Source organism: Pistacia vera, unplaced genomic scaffold (genome assembly GCF_008641045.1).
Source record: "Pistacia vera cultivar Batoury unplaced genomic scaffold, PisVer_v2 Contig1002, whole genome shotgun sequence".
NCBI lineage: Eukaryota > Viridiplantae > Streptophyta > Magnoliopsida > Sapindales > Anacardiaceae > Pistacia > Pistacia vera.
In genome coordinates, this window is record NW_022195031.1 from 193,769 (window position 1) to 214,045 (window position 20,277).

General features: G+C 39.3%; 2 protein-coding genes across 2 annotated transcripts; one reads left to right on the forward strand and one right to left on the reverse strand.

Moving 5' to 3' along the window:
* Nucleotides 1-3,910: 3,910 nt before the first annotated feature.
* Nucleotides 3,911-6,037, forward strand: LOC116134522 (zinc finger BED domain-containing protein RICESLEEPER 2-like). The gene is made up of 2 exons (XM_031420233.1): nucleotides 3,911-5,899; nucleotides 5,996-6,037. Exons 1-2 carry the CDS (start codon nucleotides 3,911-3,913, stop codon nucleotides 6,035-6,037), a joined length of 2,031 nt encoding a protein of 676 aa, XP_031276093.1.
* Nucleotides 6,038-7,969: 1,932 nt separating this feature from the next.
* Nucleotides 7,970-9,719, reverse strand: LOC116134618 (reticulon-like protein B9). The gene is made up of 6 exons (XM_031420327.1): nucleotides 9,647-9,719; nucleotides 9,380-9,563; nucleotides 9,233-9,254; nucleotides 8,683-8,757; nucleotides 8,212-8,281; nucleotides 7,970-8,103 (listed from the first exon to the last, which is right to left on the reverse strand). Exons 1-6 carry the CDS (start codon nucleotides 9,717-9,719, stop codon nucleotides 7,970-7,972), a joined length of 558 nt encoding a protein of 185 aa, XP_031276187.1.
* Nucleotides 9,720-20,277: the final 10,558 nt, after the last annotated feature.

Sequence of the window (20,277 nt, forward strand, 5' to 3'; positions counted from 1 at the left end):
CCAAGCATCAGTCCATTCTCAAGCTCAGTTTTGTTGGTGAAAAAGAAGGATGGGGGGTGGAGATTCTGTGTAGATTATAGGGTAGTTAACAAGGTGACAGTTCCGGATAAATTTCCGATTCCAGCAATTGACGAATTATTTGATGAGTTAGAAGGTGCGAAAGTGTTTTCTAAACTTGATTTGAAATCAGGTTATCACCAAATCCGAGTTAAACCAGAGGACACACACAAAACAGTTTTCTGGACACACGAAGGGCACTATGAGTTTATGTTAATGCCTTTCGGCCTCACCAATGCACCGGCTACTTTTCAAGCAGTAATGAATGATGTCTTCGAACCTTATTTAAGAAAGTTTTTGTTGGTGTTTTTTTTTTTTTTTTTTTTTTTGACGATATACTAATATATAGTAAGGAGATGGGTGAACATGCGAAGCATCTAAGCATTACTTTGCAGGTACTCTTAGACAATGAGTTGGTGGTCAATAAAAAAAAAATTGTAATTTTGGATAGTCACAGTTGGAATATTTGGGGCATGTAGTTTCAGCTAAAGGTGTGTCTGTTGACCCTTCAAAGATTGAGAGCATTATCAAATGGCCGACACCGAGAGACATCAGGGTGCTCAGAGGTTTTCTTGGACTGACGAGATGCTATCGTCGATTTGTTCGTGATTATAGAAAAATCGCCCTTCCATTCACTGCCCTATTAAAGAAAGACTCGTTTGTGTGGAATACAGCAACTCAAGGTGCCTTTGAAGAGTTGAAACAGCTCATGACCAGTGTTCCAGTTCTTCGGATGCCTAACTTCACTCAAGAATTTGTCATAGAGACCGATGCTTCCGGAAGTGGATTAGGAGTTGTGCTGATGCAAGAGGGATGATCGATTGCCTTTCTCAGTCAAGGTTTGTCTCTAAATTCCAAACTGAAGTCAGTCTATGAAAGATTAATGGCTATAGTTCTGGCTGTACAAAAGTGGCACCATTACTTGTTAGGCAAACGCTTTGTTATTTGGACAGATTAGCGTAGTCTTCACTTTCTAACTGATTAGAAATTATTGAGTGAGATCAGCAAAAATGGGTTATTAAATTGCTAGGTTAAACTTCATAATTCAGTATAAACCAGGGCACAGAACAAGGCAGCAGATGCTCTTTCTAGAATGCCAAACGTGGTAGACCATCATGCTATTTCCGTGGGTTGTTTTTGGGGACTGGACAGTTTGGAAGATGCTATTTAAAGTGATGACAGGTTACGCGGGATCATGCAACAGCTCCTAATCGACCCCAATAGTCATTATCCTTACAAATTGGTGGGCTGCCATCTGCTGTACCATAATAGATTGGTGCTACCAAAATCTAGACCTCACATCCAGAAAATTTTACAAGAATTTCACGCCTCGCCCATTGGGGGCCTTCGGGGTTCTTTTGGACATATAAGCGTCTCACAAATATGGTGTTTTGGAAGGGAATGAAGAACGACATCAAAGAGTTTGTGGCCGCTTGCCCTGTTTGCCAACAAAATAAATATGACGCAATGAGTCCAGCGGGTTTGCTTTAGCCATTGCCTATCTCTAACCAAGTGTGAGAAGATATTTCTATGGACTTCATCATGGGGCTTCCTAAAGCGAATGGGGTTGACACAATTTTGGTAGTAGTGGATCTTTTATCTAAATATAGCCACTTTTTAACTCTCAAGCATCCTTACACATCCAAAGTGGTAGCGGATCTGTTTATCAAAGAGGTGGTTCGATTGCATGGGTTTCCTCGTACCATTGTTTCAGCTCAGGATAAGGTTTTCATGAGCAACTTTTGGAGCGAATTATTTAAACAATCAAGTACCTAGTTACACATGAGTTCAGCATACCACCCACATACGAATGGTCAAACAGAGGTAGTAAACCGTTGCTTGGAGACATACCTTCTGTGCTTTGTCAATGGCCAACCACATTTATGGCCAAAATGGGTTCCATGGGCAGAGTTTTGGTTCAACACTACTTATAACCGTTCCACAGGAATGTGTCCCTTTAAGGCCATCTATGGCCGTGATCGGGCTGTCAGTCAAGCTGAGCTGCTCGTGAGCTGGCTCGGCTCGGCTCGGCTCGACTCGGCTTGACTCGTTAAATACTCGACTCGGCTCGATTATAATCGAGCCAAGCTAGCTCGAATTCGACTCGAGTAAGTTACCGAGTCGAGTTCGAGTCTACCCCGACTCGGCTCGATTCGACTCGCGAGCCAATAGTGGCTCGTTAAGGATTTTTCTGCGCATAAATACAAGTTTTTGGTTTTTTTTTTGTAATTTGACATGTAAAAGATTAAAAGGTTTAAAAAATCACAAATAAACCCTTAACCAAATAACCCCAATTAACCCAAAATCAAATCGTGTAAATTCATTCCCATAATCTCACCAAATCAAGAACCCTAAAACACGAGAACTACCAAATCACCGATAACCACCACTTCTTGTTGCCTTGTTCATCGCCGACGGCACTGATTTTTGCGAAGAATTTGTGAGGAGTTGTGTATCTTGACGGCAACAAGTTCGTTCCTTCATTTGTAGTTGGGTTTTGTTTTTGGATTATTGTAGTTTTGTTTGGTTATTTGTAGTTGGGTTAGTGCAGAGATGTTTAGAAAATTGTTTTGATTTGGTTTAGGGAAAGAACAACGATTGTAAAATTGGTTTTGGTGTGATCCGCAGCTGAATAATGAATGATGGTTATAGCTGTAGATCTTGTTCAGCTGTTGCCTTTGGCTTTCCCTTTTCATCATTTGGAGACCCCTTCAACTCTTTCTGCCTTCTTTTACATGTTTGTTTTTTTTTATCTCAATGCTTTACCCTTGCCTGCTTTTTAGTACCAAATAGTTTCCTTTTCAATAGTGGTTTGCATGTTGTAGTTCCAGCGTCTAGGTGCAGGAAGATTCAGTAGAGAATCTCCTCAATAGCAGTACAACTTTGTTGCTTGTTTTTGTACATACAGTGGCTTCTTTAGTAAATTATGGTCTGCCTTTGGTTTTCAGCATGTTGTGCTTTTTACCTTGTTGAAGACACACACTTGTAAGAGTTCACGCATTTCACATTTGTGCGAGTAAAACTAGAGGAGATTCTTGAAATGTGGGTTATGCACATAGAGAAACATTTCTTTTAGTCTCATGTTTATTTTCGAGGTGGACTCTTACCTTCCTGCAAATAAGTGAAAATTAGATTGGAAGAGATTTAGGCAGCCATCTTTATGTGAGAAATAATTACTCTTAAAATTTTCTCTACTAAGAAATTATTTCTTCTCTTTCCTACAGCAACAAAGTTGTGGCAAAATCTCTTTAAAGCTACTTTTAATTTAATCATAGCATGTGAGACATATTGGTTGGATTATTAATTAACTAAATTGAAGCATGCTGATTGCTGAGAGACCGCAATAGATAACAGGTTCATCCACTGTGAATTATAAGTATGCACATTTATGTTTTCTAAATAAATATTATATGACATATGTTTCGTTGTTTCTTGCTGAATGTAACACCATTTTTGTGGTTCAATAATGCATTTGAGTTGATTCTTATTGGAAATTTATGGTTTTTTGTATGAGCCTTAGTTCATTTATCATCCTGCATTCCTGTTGTGTCTACGGTTAGCTGCCCCTGTTTGTGTTGGCTGGGTTTTTTGCTGCCCCTATTTGTGTTGGCTGGGTTGATCTGCTCCTGTTTGTGTTGGCTACCCCTACTTTTACTGTTTGTGTTGGCTAGGCTGATTTGTTGTTGCCCCTGTTTTTGCTGTTGATTTTTTTTGATTTGTTGCTGCCCCTGTTTTTGCTACCATTTAGTTGCTAGTGCTAATGCTTTTTATTCATTCACCCCTGCTTGTTTTTTGTGGTTAATAAATTGTGTTAGGCAGGACCATTTACAAGTTTTATTTGTTTTTTACAGGTATGGCATCCAGCAGCCACCCGACATTAGATGAAACAATGAAGACGCAACCAAATGTTACTTGCTTGCCGAATGAGGATGCAAATGTTAATCTCTTTCAAAGGAGAAAGAGAACCAAGACATCTACAGTATGGGCTGAATACAAAGAAGTGGTCCTTCCTAACGATGAGAAGAAAGAAGAGTGTATCCATTGTAAATACAAGCTTCAAATTCATGCATCCGGAAGCACTACACATTTTGGAAGACATTTACAAAGGTGTGTGAAGCGAGCCGCTTCACGTAGACAACAACATATTAATTTTCCCCCTGCTAATTCTAGTGGGGGAACATCTGTCCTTCCTACTCTTACCGGTAAGTTCGACATGACGGTGATGAGGGAATTGATTGCACAATGGGTGCTTATGCATGAGCACCCATTTACCATTGTGGAAGAGGAGGGTTTGAACAATATGTTGAAATATGGGATTCCAGGATGGTCAAGGGTTTCACGCAATACATGTAAAAATGATTGTGCGAAGGTGTATGAAATGGAGAAACAAAAGTTGAAGACATTGCTAAAAGGTGTAAGGAGGATAAGTTTGACCACAGATTTGTGGAATTCTGACAACCAAAAGTTGGAGTATATGGTTTTGACAGGGCATTGGATAGATGATAATTGGAAGTTGAACAAACGGGTTCTTAACTTTGTTCGTTTACCTACTCCAAAAGGTAGTGTGCAGATTGCTGATGCAATTTACAAATGTTTGGCAGAATGGGAGATTGAAGACAAGGTCCAAACGATATCAGTGGACAATGTTAGTAGTAATGATGTGGCAATAAGGGTGTTGAAGCAAAATTTTACAATAACAAGGCAGTTGAGTTGTGGGGGTAAAATGTTTCATGTCAGATGTTGTGCACACATCTTAAACTTGATGGTGCAAGATGGTCTTTCACAGATTAGGAGAATCATCGACAAGATCCATGAGAGTGTGGTATACATTAATGGTTCAGAGGGTAGGCTGAAGTTTTTTGCAGAGATTGTGCAACAATTGCGTTTGCTATGTCGAAAACTTATCCTTGATTGTAAAACAAGGTGGAATTCAACTTATGACATGTTGGAAATTGCAATTAAGTTTAAAGAAGTGTTTCCAAGATACAAAGAAAGGGATGAGGGTTATGAACATTGTCCAGATAAAGAAGATTGGGTGAAAGTAGAGAAAGTCTGTGAGATTCTAAGGGTTTTTAGTACAATGACCAATATCATCTCAAGGAGTAATTATCCAACATCAAATGTATTTCTAAGGCAAGTATATAGGATCAAAATTTTGTTGGATAAAAAAAGTGAAAGTGAAGATGAATTTATTAGACAGATGGTGAGAAAAATGAAAGAGAAGTGTGATAAGTACTGGGAGCAATGTAATTTGTTGATGGCTGTTGCAGCTATATTGGACCCTAGGTACAAAATTAGGGTGATTGAGTTTTCTTTCCCTAAGATGTATTCTAACGTTGAGGCACGGGCAAATGCTACAACTGTTCGGGATACTTTGTATGAGGTATATGGGGAATATGCTAATGATTGTCAATCATCTAGTGCAATCCGCAGAGGTACAATTGAAAGGGTTGGACTTGAAGTAATTCCCGGGGGGTCTATGGGAGGAGCTGATGATTGGGAATTTGATGATTTTCTGGATGAGGTTGAAACTATTGAGCCAAATAAATCTCAGTTGGATATTTACCTAAGCGAGCCATGTTATAAGTGTCAGGGTGATTCGGAAAATTTTGATGCTTTGGATTGGTGGAAGGCGAATGCTTTGAAGTACCCTATCTTGTCTAGGATGGCTCGTGATATACTAGCTATTCCGATCACTACAGTGGCTTCAGAGGCTACTTTTAGCGCCGGTAGTAGAGTTATTGACACATATCGATCTTCGTTGTCTCCCGAAACAGTGGAAATGTTGTTATGTGGAGCTGATTGGTCTCGCATTTTAAATAGAGTGAAAAAAGGAATCACGGTACATTTTTAATAATATATTTATTATTTTATTCTACAATTACTCTTATTTCATTCGAACATTGATATTAACTTTTTTTGTTGTTTTAAATTTCAGATACAGAAGGAACCAGTGGAGATTCAACTTTCGGAAGTTTGAGTTCTATGCTGTTTTGATGATAATTTCGATGTATTTTGATGGACATTTGTGGTTTTTTTTCTTTTTTTTTGTCTTGGATTATATAATTTGTTGTGTAATACATTGTTTATGTTGATTTGGATGTGATTTTTGCTGATTTAGATGCAAATTTATTAAAAATTGGATCTGATTTGTGTAAAACAAGATGACAGGTTATATTAAAAAAAGGGCCAAATGAGCCGTAATCGAGTCATAATCGAGCTTGTGTTAAAGGAGCTGAGTCACGAGCCGGCTCGTTTATAAACGAGCCGAATTTTCCTGACTCGGTTGACTCGTGACTCGACTCGAACTCGTCTAATATTTAACCGAGCCAGGCTCGTTTAGGGTGATACTCGGTTCGACTCAACTCGTTTACACCCCTACGTGATGCCCCAACGGTGTTGCGCTATTCGGACTACACTTCTTCAGTCAAAGAAGTTGACCAGCAACTTCAGCAACACAACCATGTTCTGGACGAGTTAAAAGAGCATCTTCTCAAAGCTCAACACCGCATGATGACTTATGCTGATCACCATCGCCGAGAAGTTACGTTTGAGGTAGGGGGATCAGTATATTTAAAGTTACAGCCATACAGATTGAGATCTCTAGCTTGTCGATATAATGAGAAACTTAGTTTGCGGTTTTACGGTCCATTTGTCATAACAAACAGAATTGGGGTAGTTGCATACAGACTGGCACTACTGTCTTCAACTCGTATTCATGATGTTTTTCATGTTTCGTAATTAAAAAAAGCAACTTTTCCAATTCCCAATAGCCAACCTCTACTAGCAGCCCTAAATGAAGATCTCATTTTACAACTTGAACTTGAAGCAATACTTAAGAAAAGGAAACTCCTCAATGGACAGTGGGAGGTGCTAATTCAATCCAAAGGCTTACCCCCCCTTTGAAAACACTTGGGAAGATTTTGAAACTATCCACTACCAGTTTCCTTCTTTCCACCTTAAGGACAAGGTGGCTCTCCTTGCGGAGGGTAATGATGAGCAACTAAGGGGAATGGTCTACCGTAGGAAGAATAGTGGTAAGAAGCAGGGCAATATTTGCTATGCAGGAGGTTAGAATTTGTTATGAGGGGACAGGTGGCCTGATAGGATTGGAAGGAAGAGCGATTCTGTTAGGAGCAAAAAGGTGTCAGGAGGGAATAAAAGGAGGAGGAGAAAAGGGAGGGGATATTGAGAAAGAAGATTAAGGTTTGGAAGGGAGGTGACTGGCCCCCGAAGTTTAGTCTTATCGTTACTGTTTTCTTATTTTTTCTTAGTCTTATTTTGCTGTGATTCTAGTTTGTTGAGTTGTTGATTGAACATGGTCTAGATGTATTACTTCTGGATGTACTGTTCTGTTTGATATTAAAATAGAGAGTTAATTCTTTCTGGTTGTGGATTTGACTGTGAATTGTTGGATAGATTGTTGGTGTTATTGAGTAATTTGCAGGTCAGGTTCCATCAGATTCACAAGTTGTAGTTGCCATACTAGTTTGATGTTATTTGCAAAGATAATTACTTCATTTTGTTGTGTTATTGTTTTCACATCTTACTAGAATAATCTTTCTGTCTCTCTTTTTTAGATGTCTATGTGGATGACCGACGAAAGATACCTTGTGCTTAATGCGGGTGATATGGTCACTCGGCTGGATTTGATCCATAAAGTTNAAATTGTAATCTGTTACTTACACGTGTACTGCTGTAAATGGCAATTGTTACTCACGTGTATTGCTTGTACATATAAATGAGTTTGTAAACTCTGTACAGTTAGTTAATAAAAAATACAACAGTAACAAACTTTACTCTTTTTTCCCTCTCAATTCTTATTCACAACTATGTAGATACATTGTATTCTATATTAAAGGAGTTGTACTATTACGTACGTGTCAAATTATACCTAAATAATCTCGTTTAATTAATCATTTTTCTTAACCTCTGGAACTTTTGTGAACAATTTCTTCAATGCATGGATCCCTTTGTCAGCAAAAGAATCAACGTAGTCCTCATATCGATCATACAGAAAGGGCAACGTTTCTGAGCAGAGTAAACCTTTAGGCACAACAAATTTAGAGAAACAATTTAATAGGCCAATTCAAGCTTCAATTTTTAAATCATGGAAATTAAATTAATGTAATTAATTAAGGTGAAGATTCTTACCGAAATAAACGAGATTTAAGAAGTTGAAATGGTTTCCAATTACGGACAATATGTAGAGACAAACAATACTCTGATGAGAAAATAAGAATAATTAATTGTTAATGAAATTATCGCCAAGCTTAATTAATATAGGTAAGCTTAATTGTATTGTAGCCTCCTAACTCTTTTGATGTAAAAAATTAATAATATTACCCCATAATTTAAAAATCAACAGAAGAAATGTACAATTAGAGTAATTTTTCCTACACTTATAGTCTTATATCATTTCAAAAAAAGAAAAAAAAAAATCTAACATTAAAATAAAAAAATTTAAGAACTGTCTTAATCCTTTGATTTAAGAAACTAATAATGTTACCTCTAATTTTTAAAGTTAAATGTTCAGATCAAATAGGAAAGAAATAACATTGTTAGTTTTTACGATCAGAGGATAATATTTTCTTAAACATTCTATTATATGGTTGTAAAGCATACCAGAAATATGAGAATTGGATTAATTTCAATAACCAAATCTTTTCCATATGCAAGGTCGATAAGCTCCATTAGTACCTGTTATTGTAGAATTGTGGAAGCACTTTAAAATTAATGACAAATTAAATAATTCATTAATTACACACAGAACATAATAATTTAATATGATTTGACGTAAAGTCTATTTTAAAAAAAAAAAAGAAAAAAAAAAAGAGAAATTCATTAACATACACGATAAGATTAATAATACTGACAAAATCCTTAAGACTCCCAAGGTGCAACACTCACAAATTGTCTTTGCATGAGATGATTTGATTGTCAACGTATAGGAATTATAATCGTAATTAATCTCTTTAGAAAATATACTTTTATCCCCTTTTATTAGTTGTATTTGTATTTGTATTTTAATATATATATATATATTTTTTTAAAGAAATATAAGCTCATAATCATAAGAAAATTATAAAAAGAAACCAAGCGAAATTCTTTACAACACCTCATTTAATCTCTCGCAGAAGGTTGAAATAACTTCTCTTAATGTTGATTCACTTACTATAGTTTCCTTGAGAAAAAACCTGAGATTTTCACGTAACAGTTTAATGAAGATAATGTCTTGGATATATAAAAATTACAATTCTAACAGTAAAATTATGTTATAATGCAAGAGGAAGGCGTTTTAGTGTGAAGAAGAAACAAATACCGATAATCGAAATATATTTGAATTCTGAACCAAATGAAAGCCACAAGCAACGTGGCCATAGAAATGTGACAGAAGAGAGTCACCAAACGGTACTCCATAACCTCGAAAAGAGACCATATCACTGTCATCCCTATCAACAGCGAGGCTGCTGCTGTTTTATTCTTCCATAACAAGATATCCGCAACTGAGAATTGAATTCAGTAATTTTGTTAATTTTTCATCGACAATGAGTTGGCAAAATTGAATTACGTAAAATATATGTAGTACCTTTTCCTCCTCCAAGAATGGCATGTACGGACCTTTGACGCCCAAATAACCTTAGTTGTTGTTCGGGGGGCATTGTTACTGGCGCGGTTTCGTTCCTGGAGTTTGGCTGCACTGTTAATTAATTTTTATGTTAATTAATTTGGCGAATGTGCTTTTGAGATATGCATTTTACTCCAATTTAAATAAATGGACATGAAGGCACTAGGCTTCTCACGAGAATTGTGTAACTCCATTGAAGAAGTAAGGAATGTCTCGGGGATTTTCTTTAAAAGAACAGAAGTTTGAATATCTTTTTGAAGAAGCCTTCTATGATATTGGCCAACCATTGCATAAATTTCGGAGAAAGAATTTAATTAATGTGTATATTTAACTTGTTACTTTTTTTGAAAGTATTTTTATTTAAAGGTGTTATGCCTAAAAAGTTAGGGCTGACGTGGACTCATCAACAAGTGCCAATCAGGGATCAGGAAGGTTTTGTACCGTCGAGGCGCTGTCACGTCGCGTAGTGAAGGAAGAGGTATGGTTCTTGTCAGTGTAGCAGGTGAGTGCAAGTGAGTGCCAGACTTGCGAGTGGTTAGGAATTATCCACCTGCCCGAGCCCTACGCAATTTGAGCATATTTCTCGTGCAGGTAACCAATGAGATGCAAAGAAGGATTTGCATAGCACCTACCCACTTGTAGACTTGTAATCATTACCTTGAACTCTCCCACTATAAATAGAGGACACCCCTCTCATTTACGGAATTGGCTAATCTTAGACTAAAATAGCTTGCACATTTTCTCTCTCTTTTTGTATTCTCTCTAGATTATAACTCAGTTCGTCGCACGCGACTTGATTTCATCCATCTATTAATACAATAGTAGTGGATATAGGATTCGCTTTTGAGCATCCGAACCACTTTAAATATCGCTTCTCATTAATTGTTTCATTTCATTTTTCCTTATCACATGTGATTTCTAAGTCCGTTTAGTACTTTGCACGCGTGAGTCATTGGTGTCAAAATCAAGTATCAACAGTTTGGCACTAGAAGAAGGGCCTGATTTAGTAACTGCTCTTCATTAGAAATCTCAGACTAATCGGTCATACCAATCAGCAAATGACTCGCGGTTTCGAACATGAGCGAACTGACTATGACAATGAGGAAATCACCTAGCTACAAGAGGACACTTCTCCCAAAGTGCCGCAAGTCCAACAGAGTATCATGACGAATATTCCTTCAAGCTCGTGGCTCGACCTAGCCGTCATGAGTTACTTGGACAGGTTCAATAATACTTTCCAAACGATTAGCCGAAGGCTAAGCCGTTTGGATCAGGTCATGCCACCAGAATCCAATAAGGCAGTGCCAATGGCAAAAAAACCTGCAGGTCACGTGAAAACGCAAAAAAAGGAGAAAGCCCATATTGCGCGCACTACAACGCATCAAAGAAGGGGAAAGCAAGTGGCAAACACGGACCAGAGGGCTCCGGGGGACCAGTGAACACCAATCGCGCAAAGGGTAGAATACCCCTGGCACTACGACTCGACGACATGTCACAGCATGAGCCGTCCCACGCCACATCGCATGGGCACTCCCACAAAGGTGCAAGGCGGGGAGATTCCCAATATCACCTAAATGACGACCTCGACCGTCGTCATCCGAGAAATCCCAGTCGTCTGCGGGTCGGTTCGGACCATCGCGGAGATAGAGAAAATTCCCCAAATCACTCAATGCCATAACATGGCTCTAGTCAGCGTGTATCAAGGTTTACCGGAGCTTTCGATTGCGTCGAGGAAGAGCCTGATTTGCGATCTTTTCTCAACCGCAACCATGAGGGTTGAACCCACGTTGCGGAAAATGATCCCCAAGCAGCTTCGCTACCTCAGATTGAGGAACTACAACGAGCGTTGGATCAACTTAAGGCTCAACAAAATGAGTGTAAGAAGGTCACGAAGGTGTCTTCCTTTTCTCCAACAGTGTTAGTTGCTCCTCTCCCATCAAGATTCAAAATGCCCGACATGCAGGCATTCAATGGGAATTCAAACCCACAGGATCATTGTACAAGTTCAACAACCTCATGGAACTCCACCAAGTCTCTGACTTGGAAAAATTTCATTGCTTAGCAGTAACCCTAACTGCCCATGCCAGCGCTAGTTCAGGTCGCTTCTTGCCGAATCAATCAGCTTATGGCCTCAAATAAGCTCGTCATTCCTGAGACACTTCTAGGCGAATAAGAAGTTCTCAATGTCGTTGAGCTACCTGAGCAACATATGGCAGGAGAGGGATGAATCCCTCCAATCTAACATAGACAGATTCCACAAGGAACTCTACAAAGTGGCTCATACTCTCGAAGAGTCAGTTCAGACTCTCATTATTGCGAGAGTTCGCCTGCAGATGGATTTGTGGAAGGAACTAAAATCTGAAGATGACGTTTCCCTTACCCATTTCTATAACCTCGCCAAAAAATACCTCTAAATTGAAAATTCCATGGCCGTTCTTAATCGCCACAACCCATGTCCCTCTAGTAGTGCCCCCAACCAGGGGGAGAATAGAAGGACTGATCGTAGATGGGCTAATGACGATTAGTGGAAAGGAAAGAAGCAGCAGAAATCTTATGCCCCAGTTTCTCATCGTGATCGCGACAAGAATCAATACACTCCTCTGAACGCCTCAGTATCGACCATTCTAGATAAGTCAGAGGAGGCCAGCTTGCTCGGAGAGCCAAAACCCATGAAGAATCCCCTCTCAGCCAGAAACAATAAAAAGTACTGTCGCTATCATAGGGATTATGAGCATCACACTGATGAGTGTCGAGCCCTCAAGCAAGCAATCGAAGATCTCATCAAGTAGGGGCACTTCAAAGAATATGATAATGGCCCAACTCTCATTTAGGAGAAAGATTAAGAGGAACTAGGGAAGAAGCATCATGGTCGCAAATGACTCTATTATGTGGGGATCATCTTTGGAGGACCACACTTCGCAGGGAATTCTCGAGGTGCCCAAGGGAGGTATGCTCAGAAAGCTCGTCATGACCTCGTAAGTGTAATGAGCATGGCGTCGCGACCCGCTAAGGTTTGCAAAGAGGAGAAGACCACCTTCTATGAGAAAGATGCGGTGGGATTGCATCAACTCCATGAGGATGCTCTCGTCATCGCACCTGAAATAGGCCGGTGCGAAGTCCACAGGATGTTGGTGGATAATGGGAGCGTCGTAAATATCCTGTTTCAGCGAGCTTTCGAGAAAATGCAATTGGACGAGGCAGACCTGAAGCCTGCCTCTATCATTCTTTATGGTTTTACTAGGGATCATCTGATTCCTAGGGGAACGATCTCGCTCCCGATCACGTTAGGAGAAACCGAAAAAATGACCAAGATAACATAATTTTTGGTAATAGACTGTCTGTCCGCCTTTGATGGAATTTTGGGACGGCCTCTACTGAGAAACTTCAAGGCAGTCACCTCCATTTACTATTTGAAAATGAAGTTCCCTACCCTGATGGGGATAGGGGAAGTAAACGGATCTCAACGCGAATCTCGCGACTACTACATAAGAGCAGTACAGATGGCGTGTAAGGGAAGAGGAATACCAGTTGGCATCCCCGAACAGGCAATGGCGATCAATAGGATCGAGCCACAGCTCAGCCTGATAAAGGATAACATGGATCCTCGCATCCAAAAGTGCCCTCATAGTGGGCCAGTCGAGGATTTATCTGAGTATCAATCGATAAAAATGAGTCAACCCGAGTGTTGAGAATCGAGAGTAATCTCAACCCTCAACTCACCAAAGACCTAACAGGTTTCCTTAGAGAAAATGTCTACGTGTTCGCATGGACTCATGCTGACATGATTGGGATCAGCCCGAATGTCATATGCGTTGAATATTGATAGTGTGGTCAAGCTGGTTCGCTAGAAGAGAAGAGCAATGGACCCTAAACGTTATGCTACCTTGAAAATCAAGGTAAATAAGCTCATTTTGAATGGGTCCATTCCAGAGGAGCTTTACCCTAGCTTGGTTGTAAATCCGGTCTTGGTAAAGAAGGCTAGTGGCAAGTGGTGAACTTGTGTTGACTTCACCAACCTCAACAAATTCTATCCGAAGGACAGTTTCTCCTTGCCAAGAATCGACTAACTCGTCGATGCTACCTCTAAACACGAGCTGCAGAGTTTTATGGATGCCTACTCGGGATATAATCAGATTCTGATGTATGCGTCGGACGAAGAGCATACCTCGTTTGTTACAGATCGGGGCCTGTATTGTTACAAGATTATGCCCTTCGGCTTAAAAAACGTTAGGGCAACTTACCAGTGGCTGGTTAACCAAATGTTTTCTAAGCAGATCAGAAAATCGATGGAAGTTTATGTTAATGACATGCTGGTCAAATCGTATGTCACTTCAGATCACATAGCACATCTCGTTGAGATATTCAGCGTACTCCGAAGGTATAAAATGAAGATCAATCATCTCAAATGCTCATTCGGAGTATCCTTGGGAAAGTTCATGGGATATATGGTTAACTAGAGGGGAATAGAAATCAACCCTGAGAAGATCCGAGCTCTCCTTAATATGAAAAGCCCAACCAACCGATAACAGGTTCAGAGTCTCAATGGGAGAATAGCGACTCTTAGTCGCTTCATATCAAGGGCAACAGATCACTGCTTGCCATTTTTTAATATACTCATGGCCAACAAAAAATTTGAATGGACTCCAGACTGCGAGCAGGCTTTTCATAGCATAAAAGAGCACCTCAGAAAGCCACCTCTCTTGTCCAAGTCTCTCCCCGAGAAAATTCTACTCCTGTAGCTATCCGTCTTTCAGCATGCGGTCAGTGTAACTCTTATTCAGGAGGAAAGCAAAGTCCAATGGCTGGTATATTACGCGAGCAAGCGACTACTGGATGCCGAAATGCGGTATCTAGAAATGAAGTGATTAGTTTATGCCCTGCTGATCACCTCTAGAAAGCTGCGACCCTACTTCCATGACCACACAATCCATGTCTTCACCAATTATCCACTCAAGCAAGTCCTTTAGAAGCCAGAGGCTTCGGGTAAGTTAATCAAATTGACAATGGAACTAAGTTAGTTCGATCTGCGTTATAGACCAAAAGCAACCATTAAAGAATAGGTTGTTACCGATTTTATTTCGGAGTTCTCATACCAACCGAATCAGGAATTGAGTAGCAGCCCAATGAAGTCACCCAGGAAATCGTTCGAAACTTATCAACCTAGAGCCTCTATGTTGATGGTTCCTCGAATAGGAAAAGAATCGGGGCAGGTCTTCTCCTCCTCAGTCCCAAAAGGACTCGCATCCATGGAATTCTTCAATTTGGGTTCCAAGCTTCGAATAACGAGGCCGAATACGAAGCATTACTCGCTGGCCTGCGATTGGCAAAAGAGATGAGGTCAAGCATGATCAGTATTCACAACGACTCCTAGCTGATTGTTAATAAGATAGTGGGAGAATATTAATCCAAGGAAGAAAACATGATCAGTAATATGAAGAAAGCTAAGGCTGCACTCAAGTCTTTCAAGCACTTCATGATTAGAAAGATTCCTAGAGACAGTAACTCTGTCTCAGATGCCTTAGCAAGAATAGCCTCATCGCTAGACTCAGATGCGCCAGAAAGCATTCCTATTCGATACATAAAGAGTCCTAGTATTAGCTCGCTTGAGCAGGCCGTGGCTACAATAGAGTCAATTTTCTGGATGACTCTGATTATTCAGTATCTCCGAGATGGGACCTTGCCTAATGACAAGACTGAGGCAAAAATATTGCGCACCAGAGTTGCTCGTTACATGTAAAACCCCCCTCCAGTCAGGTATCCTCTGAATATCCCTCAATGAGAATCCCAGGGATACATGTCTGGAGAACGAGTTGTATTTAGAAAAATCTGTGTAAGGATAATAATAATAATATCCAAAACATGCATATAAAATATCACGCAGGATCCAAAATTTATAATTTAGAAACTTTAAGAATTTATCCAGAAATTACAAAATCAAAACATAATTATAAGGTGGAAGCTTCCAAAGGTGTTTTATAAACATTTATCATTTACATCAAGATAAAAACATCAAGATGAAAATAAATCATCTCCCCTCACGTGTAGCCCCACTGTCTATAGCATCCTTCGCTTTTGGTCTACCTGTAAAGCAATCAACAATGAAAGGGTGAGCGCTAATCGCTCAGTAAGGAATGATCAATTTCATTCTAAATGTGCTATTTGACCCTCATTTAAACATATTTGTTAATACACCACTTATCTTTTACATCTAGGTGTGCTTCCCTTTTCCTACTAATTCATATGCTTTTCATCATTTTATCCCATGGCTATATAAAAATCAATGTGTACATACAAATAAGTATGTAAACATAGTACACACACCCATCACATGTCATGACATAACATCTAAAATCATCTAACATGAGTATAAACCATCTCATGATGTAAATAACATCATAACTCATGTAATGCAACTAAATGCATATGAAACATTTAACATCTAGCCGATCGGACTTTTCTTAGCATCTTAAGCACTTCATATCATCTAGCCTCAAATTCATCTAGAGCTCATATCATTGGGAGGCGTGCTTACGCGTTATTTAACATCTAAAGCATGTGTTCATCATTCCTCAACCAGAATACGAGGATATGCTAATGCGTTAATTAGCATCTAAAACATATATTCATCTTTCCTCTCATCTAGCTTCAAATTCATCTAGAGCTCATATCATCGAGAGGCGTGCTTACGCGTTATTTAACATCTAAAGCATGTATTTATCTTTCCTCAACTGGTATACGAGGATATGCTTACGTGTTTTCCATCATGTCTATATGCATCTCTAACATCTTATGGCATGTAAATACATATTTTAGTGAGCTTAATACTTTTAATTCATCTATGGATTATCAATCCATTTACATTACCTCTTGCTTACATACATCATCTTAAAACATGCATTACATTGCATCTTCATGCCATTTCATAACATTAATCATGCATTGACATCATGACCATGTATATCTTTCAAAGATCATCTAACTAATGGGTAAACATTAGTACATGGTAAACATTAGTACATGGCATAATTACAATAATACATTAATAATCAATTCATAATCATAAGAATTGATCATGTTAAATTTTAAACCTTACTAACCAGTTTATACTTCAGGCCATTTTCCATCCATTTCTAAAACGAATTGGCTCCTAGAATAACATAAAAGTTATAGGTCTGTGTCTTAGCTTTCTAATGCTTTAAGAATCATCTCATTTAGATTTTTATAACTTAAGTTATGGTCGAAATACTGAAGCACGGTTAACAAAACCCCTAAGCTCACTAAATCCGAATTTTCATATTAACTATGCCATATCAATTCCTATTGACATTAACCACTAGGTCAATTTATGGATCAAATAAACCCCCCTTAATAGTCTTTAACATCTTAAAGGAAGTGTAAAATCTCATTCCCATAATCATCCATTATTGCTATAACATTGTAAGCTAATGCAAACAACACCTCAACACTTCTAATAGCAACCATTCAACACCATGTGGCCTCCCATACTAGAAGTTTTGCCACAATCAGCATCCACACTTCATTTTCTTTAATCAAACATAGCAACTCATAAAACATAAATAGCCATAACTTCATGTATAATGAATTCAAAGCAATAAGTAAAATAAATGAGTTCAACTACACTTGCCATCAACTAATTCTATGCCTTAAAGCCTTAATTTAAAGTTTCATAAAAATCTACAAACCCTAACATAATCCCTAAATTCATGGGAGGTTCTTCCTTAACTTTTTAAAGACTTCATCTAACAAATCCTTTGCCTTTGTCTTCTTTTACACCTTAATCCTACATATATAACATTATACCTCAACATCTACCTCAAATCTTCAAATCACATCAAAACTAAAGTTTTTAATCTTTACCTTAAACCCTTCAAATTGAAGATCCAAGGCTTCTATCTTGTTCTCTTTGAAAAATTACGCAAAACTCCTTTAAAACTTAGAGAAAGAAAGCTTGTTTCATGGAAGATTTGAGAGAAAATGGAAGAAATGTTAAAGAAATGCTCTCTCCCTTGGCTTGCACGAATTTTGCTCATAAGCCTTTCTATGGATAATTGATTCATACTGCTCCAAATGAATTGACTATTTTGCCCTTAGTTAGATTTTATGCTTTTTAACATAAAATTAACATCTAAAGGACTATTTTAAGTTAGGAACATACCTTTGACATCTTGGGTATTACATTACACACTTATAGGAGAATAGTTATACAAACAAGGGTTTAGTGCCCCTCTTCTCTGATGTGTAACCGATGAGGAAGTAGACTATTTTATGAGGGAGATACATGAAAGGATCTGTAGTAATCACACAATCCCTCGCCAACAAAATTGTTTGCCAAGGTTACTATCGGCCCCTACTTCAGGAAGACACTTTTAACTTTGTAAAAAAGTGTGATAAGTGCCAACGGTTTGCGAATATATCGCGAGCTCCTTCCCACCAATTGATAACCATGACTAGCCCTTGGTCATTCTCCATGTGGGGGATTGATCTCATTGGACTCATGCCAACCGAAAAGGGAGGGGTTAAGTATGTTGTCGTCGCAGTAGATTACTTTACCAAATAGGCCAAGGCTGAACCATTGGTCACGATCACCACTAAGAAACTCAAAGACTTCGTCTTCAAAAATATAATGTGCCACTACGGAATTTCTCATACACTCACCTCTGATAATGGGAAGTAGTTCGACAATGAGGAATTCAAGCAGTTTTGCGATGAGTTGAGGATCCATAAAAAGTTTGTCTCAGTCGCAAGACCGCAAGCCAATGGTCAGGTTAAAGCTATCAACAAGGTCATTAAGCACACTCTAAAGGCTAAGCTTGGCGTTACCCAGGGTAATTGGGTCGATGACCTCCCAGAAGTTCTATCTGAGAACCTCTACTTTAGAAACACCATTCTCGCTAGCATACGGCTGCAAAGCTATGATCCTAGTAGAAGTAAGGGCTAGTATGCTTCGGAGAGACCTATTCAATGAAACAGACAAGGAAGCACTTTTGCGTGCATGTAAGGACATAGGTAAAGAACACCGCGACAAGGCTCGGTTAAGGATAGCATCCTACCAGCAGCGTGCAAAAGGGTTTTTCAACTCTAAGGTCAAGAGAAGAGACTTTCAGGTCAGCGATCTAGTTTTGAAAGAAGTCCTTCTTGGTACAAGGGAATCAAGCGTAGGGGTATTAGGACCTAACTAGGAAGGTTCATACCTCATCGTCAAGGTGATACGACCAGGGACATATCACCTCAAAAGACTTAACGGTTTCGAAGTATCGCGAGCTTGGAATGCTGAGCATCTTTGCCCCTATTACCGGTAATTCCGAACTCGCTCTTAATTTTTAATTTCCTTGTAAAAAATTTCCTTACTTGTAAACTTTGTAAATAAGATCGCTCTTAAGCAAATTTATCTTGTATGATCTCGTTCGTTGCAATGTTTTTACAAGCTTTCTGTTCGCATATGTAACATTAGTCTTATAGAGTACACAAAATTATAAGTGTTATCACAAATGGCTAGAAAATATTTCTTTTATTTATGTATGTAATAGAGGCAAGTACAGAGAATTAGGAAATACAGAAATAAAATTAAAAGCAAGGTTGTGTAGAAGCAGGAAGAAGTGATCACCTATGTCCACCTCCAGGCCTTACGGGTGAGACCTCGGTATCCCCCAATTAGTTGTCGACCACCCGGCCAGCTGCTAGGTCCTCTGGGACATATTCCTCCTGCTGATCGTCCTCTAGAGGAGGCTCATGTCCTTCCTCCTCCTCAATGTCATCATCAACATCCACCATGGAAGTGAGGATGTTCTGATACTCGATCGAGAGGTCCGAAAGGTCCATCCCCAGGTTCCTTGGCCACAAGCTATAGATGGCCTGAATCGCCCAGTCAACGGCCTTCCTCTCAATTTCCAGGCTTTGCCGCTTTATCTGATTAGTTAATGAAGCGACCCGCCCTTGGAAAAATTCGAGGTCCGCCTCCAATGCTCTCTTCTGCTTCTCGATGTTTTCACACAACCGAGCTCTTTCTTCCTCTGCCTTCATGGCCCGTTTGGAGTCTGCTTGTAGCTCTTGCTCTTTCTTGCCACACTCTTTGGTGAGTTTGGCCACTGTTCTCTAGAGCTCCTTGATCTTTTCTCCTCTCTTCTCGAAATCGGCCTTTTGGAACTCTATTGTGCAAAGGGCAAAGTTCCTCTCTACCAGGTATTGGTTCGCCTGAATGTGATATGCCTTTGCCTCTCCGTCCACGGCTGCTAGGTCCTGCTTTAGCTTTGTATTTTCTTCCCTCAGCTCGTGCAGCCCCTCAACAAAGTCTAAGTCAGCCTTCTGTTGGGTCAAGTGCAGAGCGAGCAGAGACTGCATGAGAAAGGAAACAAGGGTTAAACTCCATTTTTCTAAAAAAAAAACATAAAAGGTATGAAAACCAACCAATATTGGGAAATCCTCGATGAGGACAAGCTGCCTTACTTGGCTTTGCAGTTGGAGCGCTAGAGTAATCAGGTATGCAGGTCGAGAGACCACGAACTCTTCAAAAGCTGCAGCAAGTTGGCACTCTAACAGGGTATACACCAACGACTAAAAGTGTTCCGGTAGTT

Bases quoted from the DNA above. Each gene is read 5' to 3' on its own strand.
- LOC116134522 (XM_031420233.1), top strand. From the start codon at position 3,911: ATGGCATCCAGCAGCCACCCGACATTAGATGAAACAATGAAGACGCAA. The intron at 5,900-5,995 runs GTACATTTTTAA...TTTAAATTTCAG, and splicing joins GAGTGAAAAAAGGAATCACG to ATACAGAAGGAACCAGTGGA.
- LOC116134618 (XM_031420327.1), bottom strand. From the start codon at position 9,719: ATGCCCCCCGAACAACAACTAAGGTTATTTGGGCGTCAAAGGTCCGTA. The intron at 9,255-9,379 runs GTATTTGTTTCT...TGAAAATCTCAG, and splicing joins CAAATATATTTCGATTATCG to GTTTTTTCTCAAGGAAACTA. The intron at 8,282-8,682 runs GTATGCTTTACA...TTTTCTCATCAG, and splicing joins ATCCAATTCTCATATTTCTG to AGTATTGTTTGTCTCTACAT.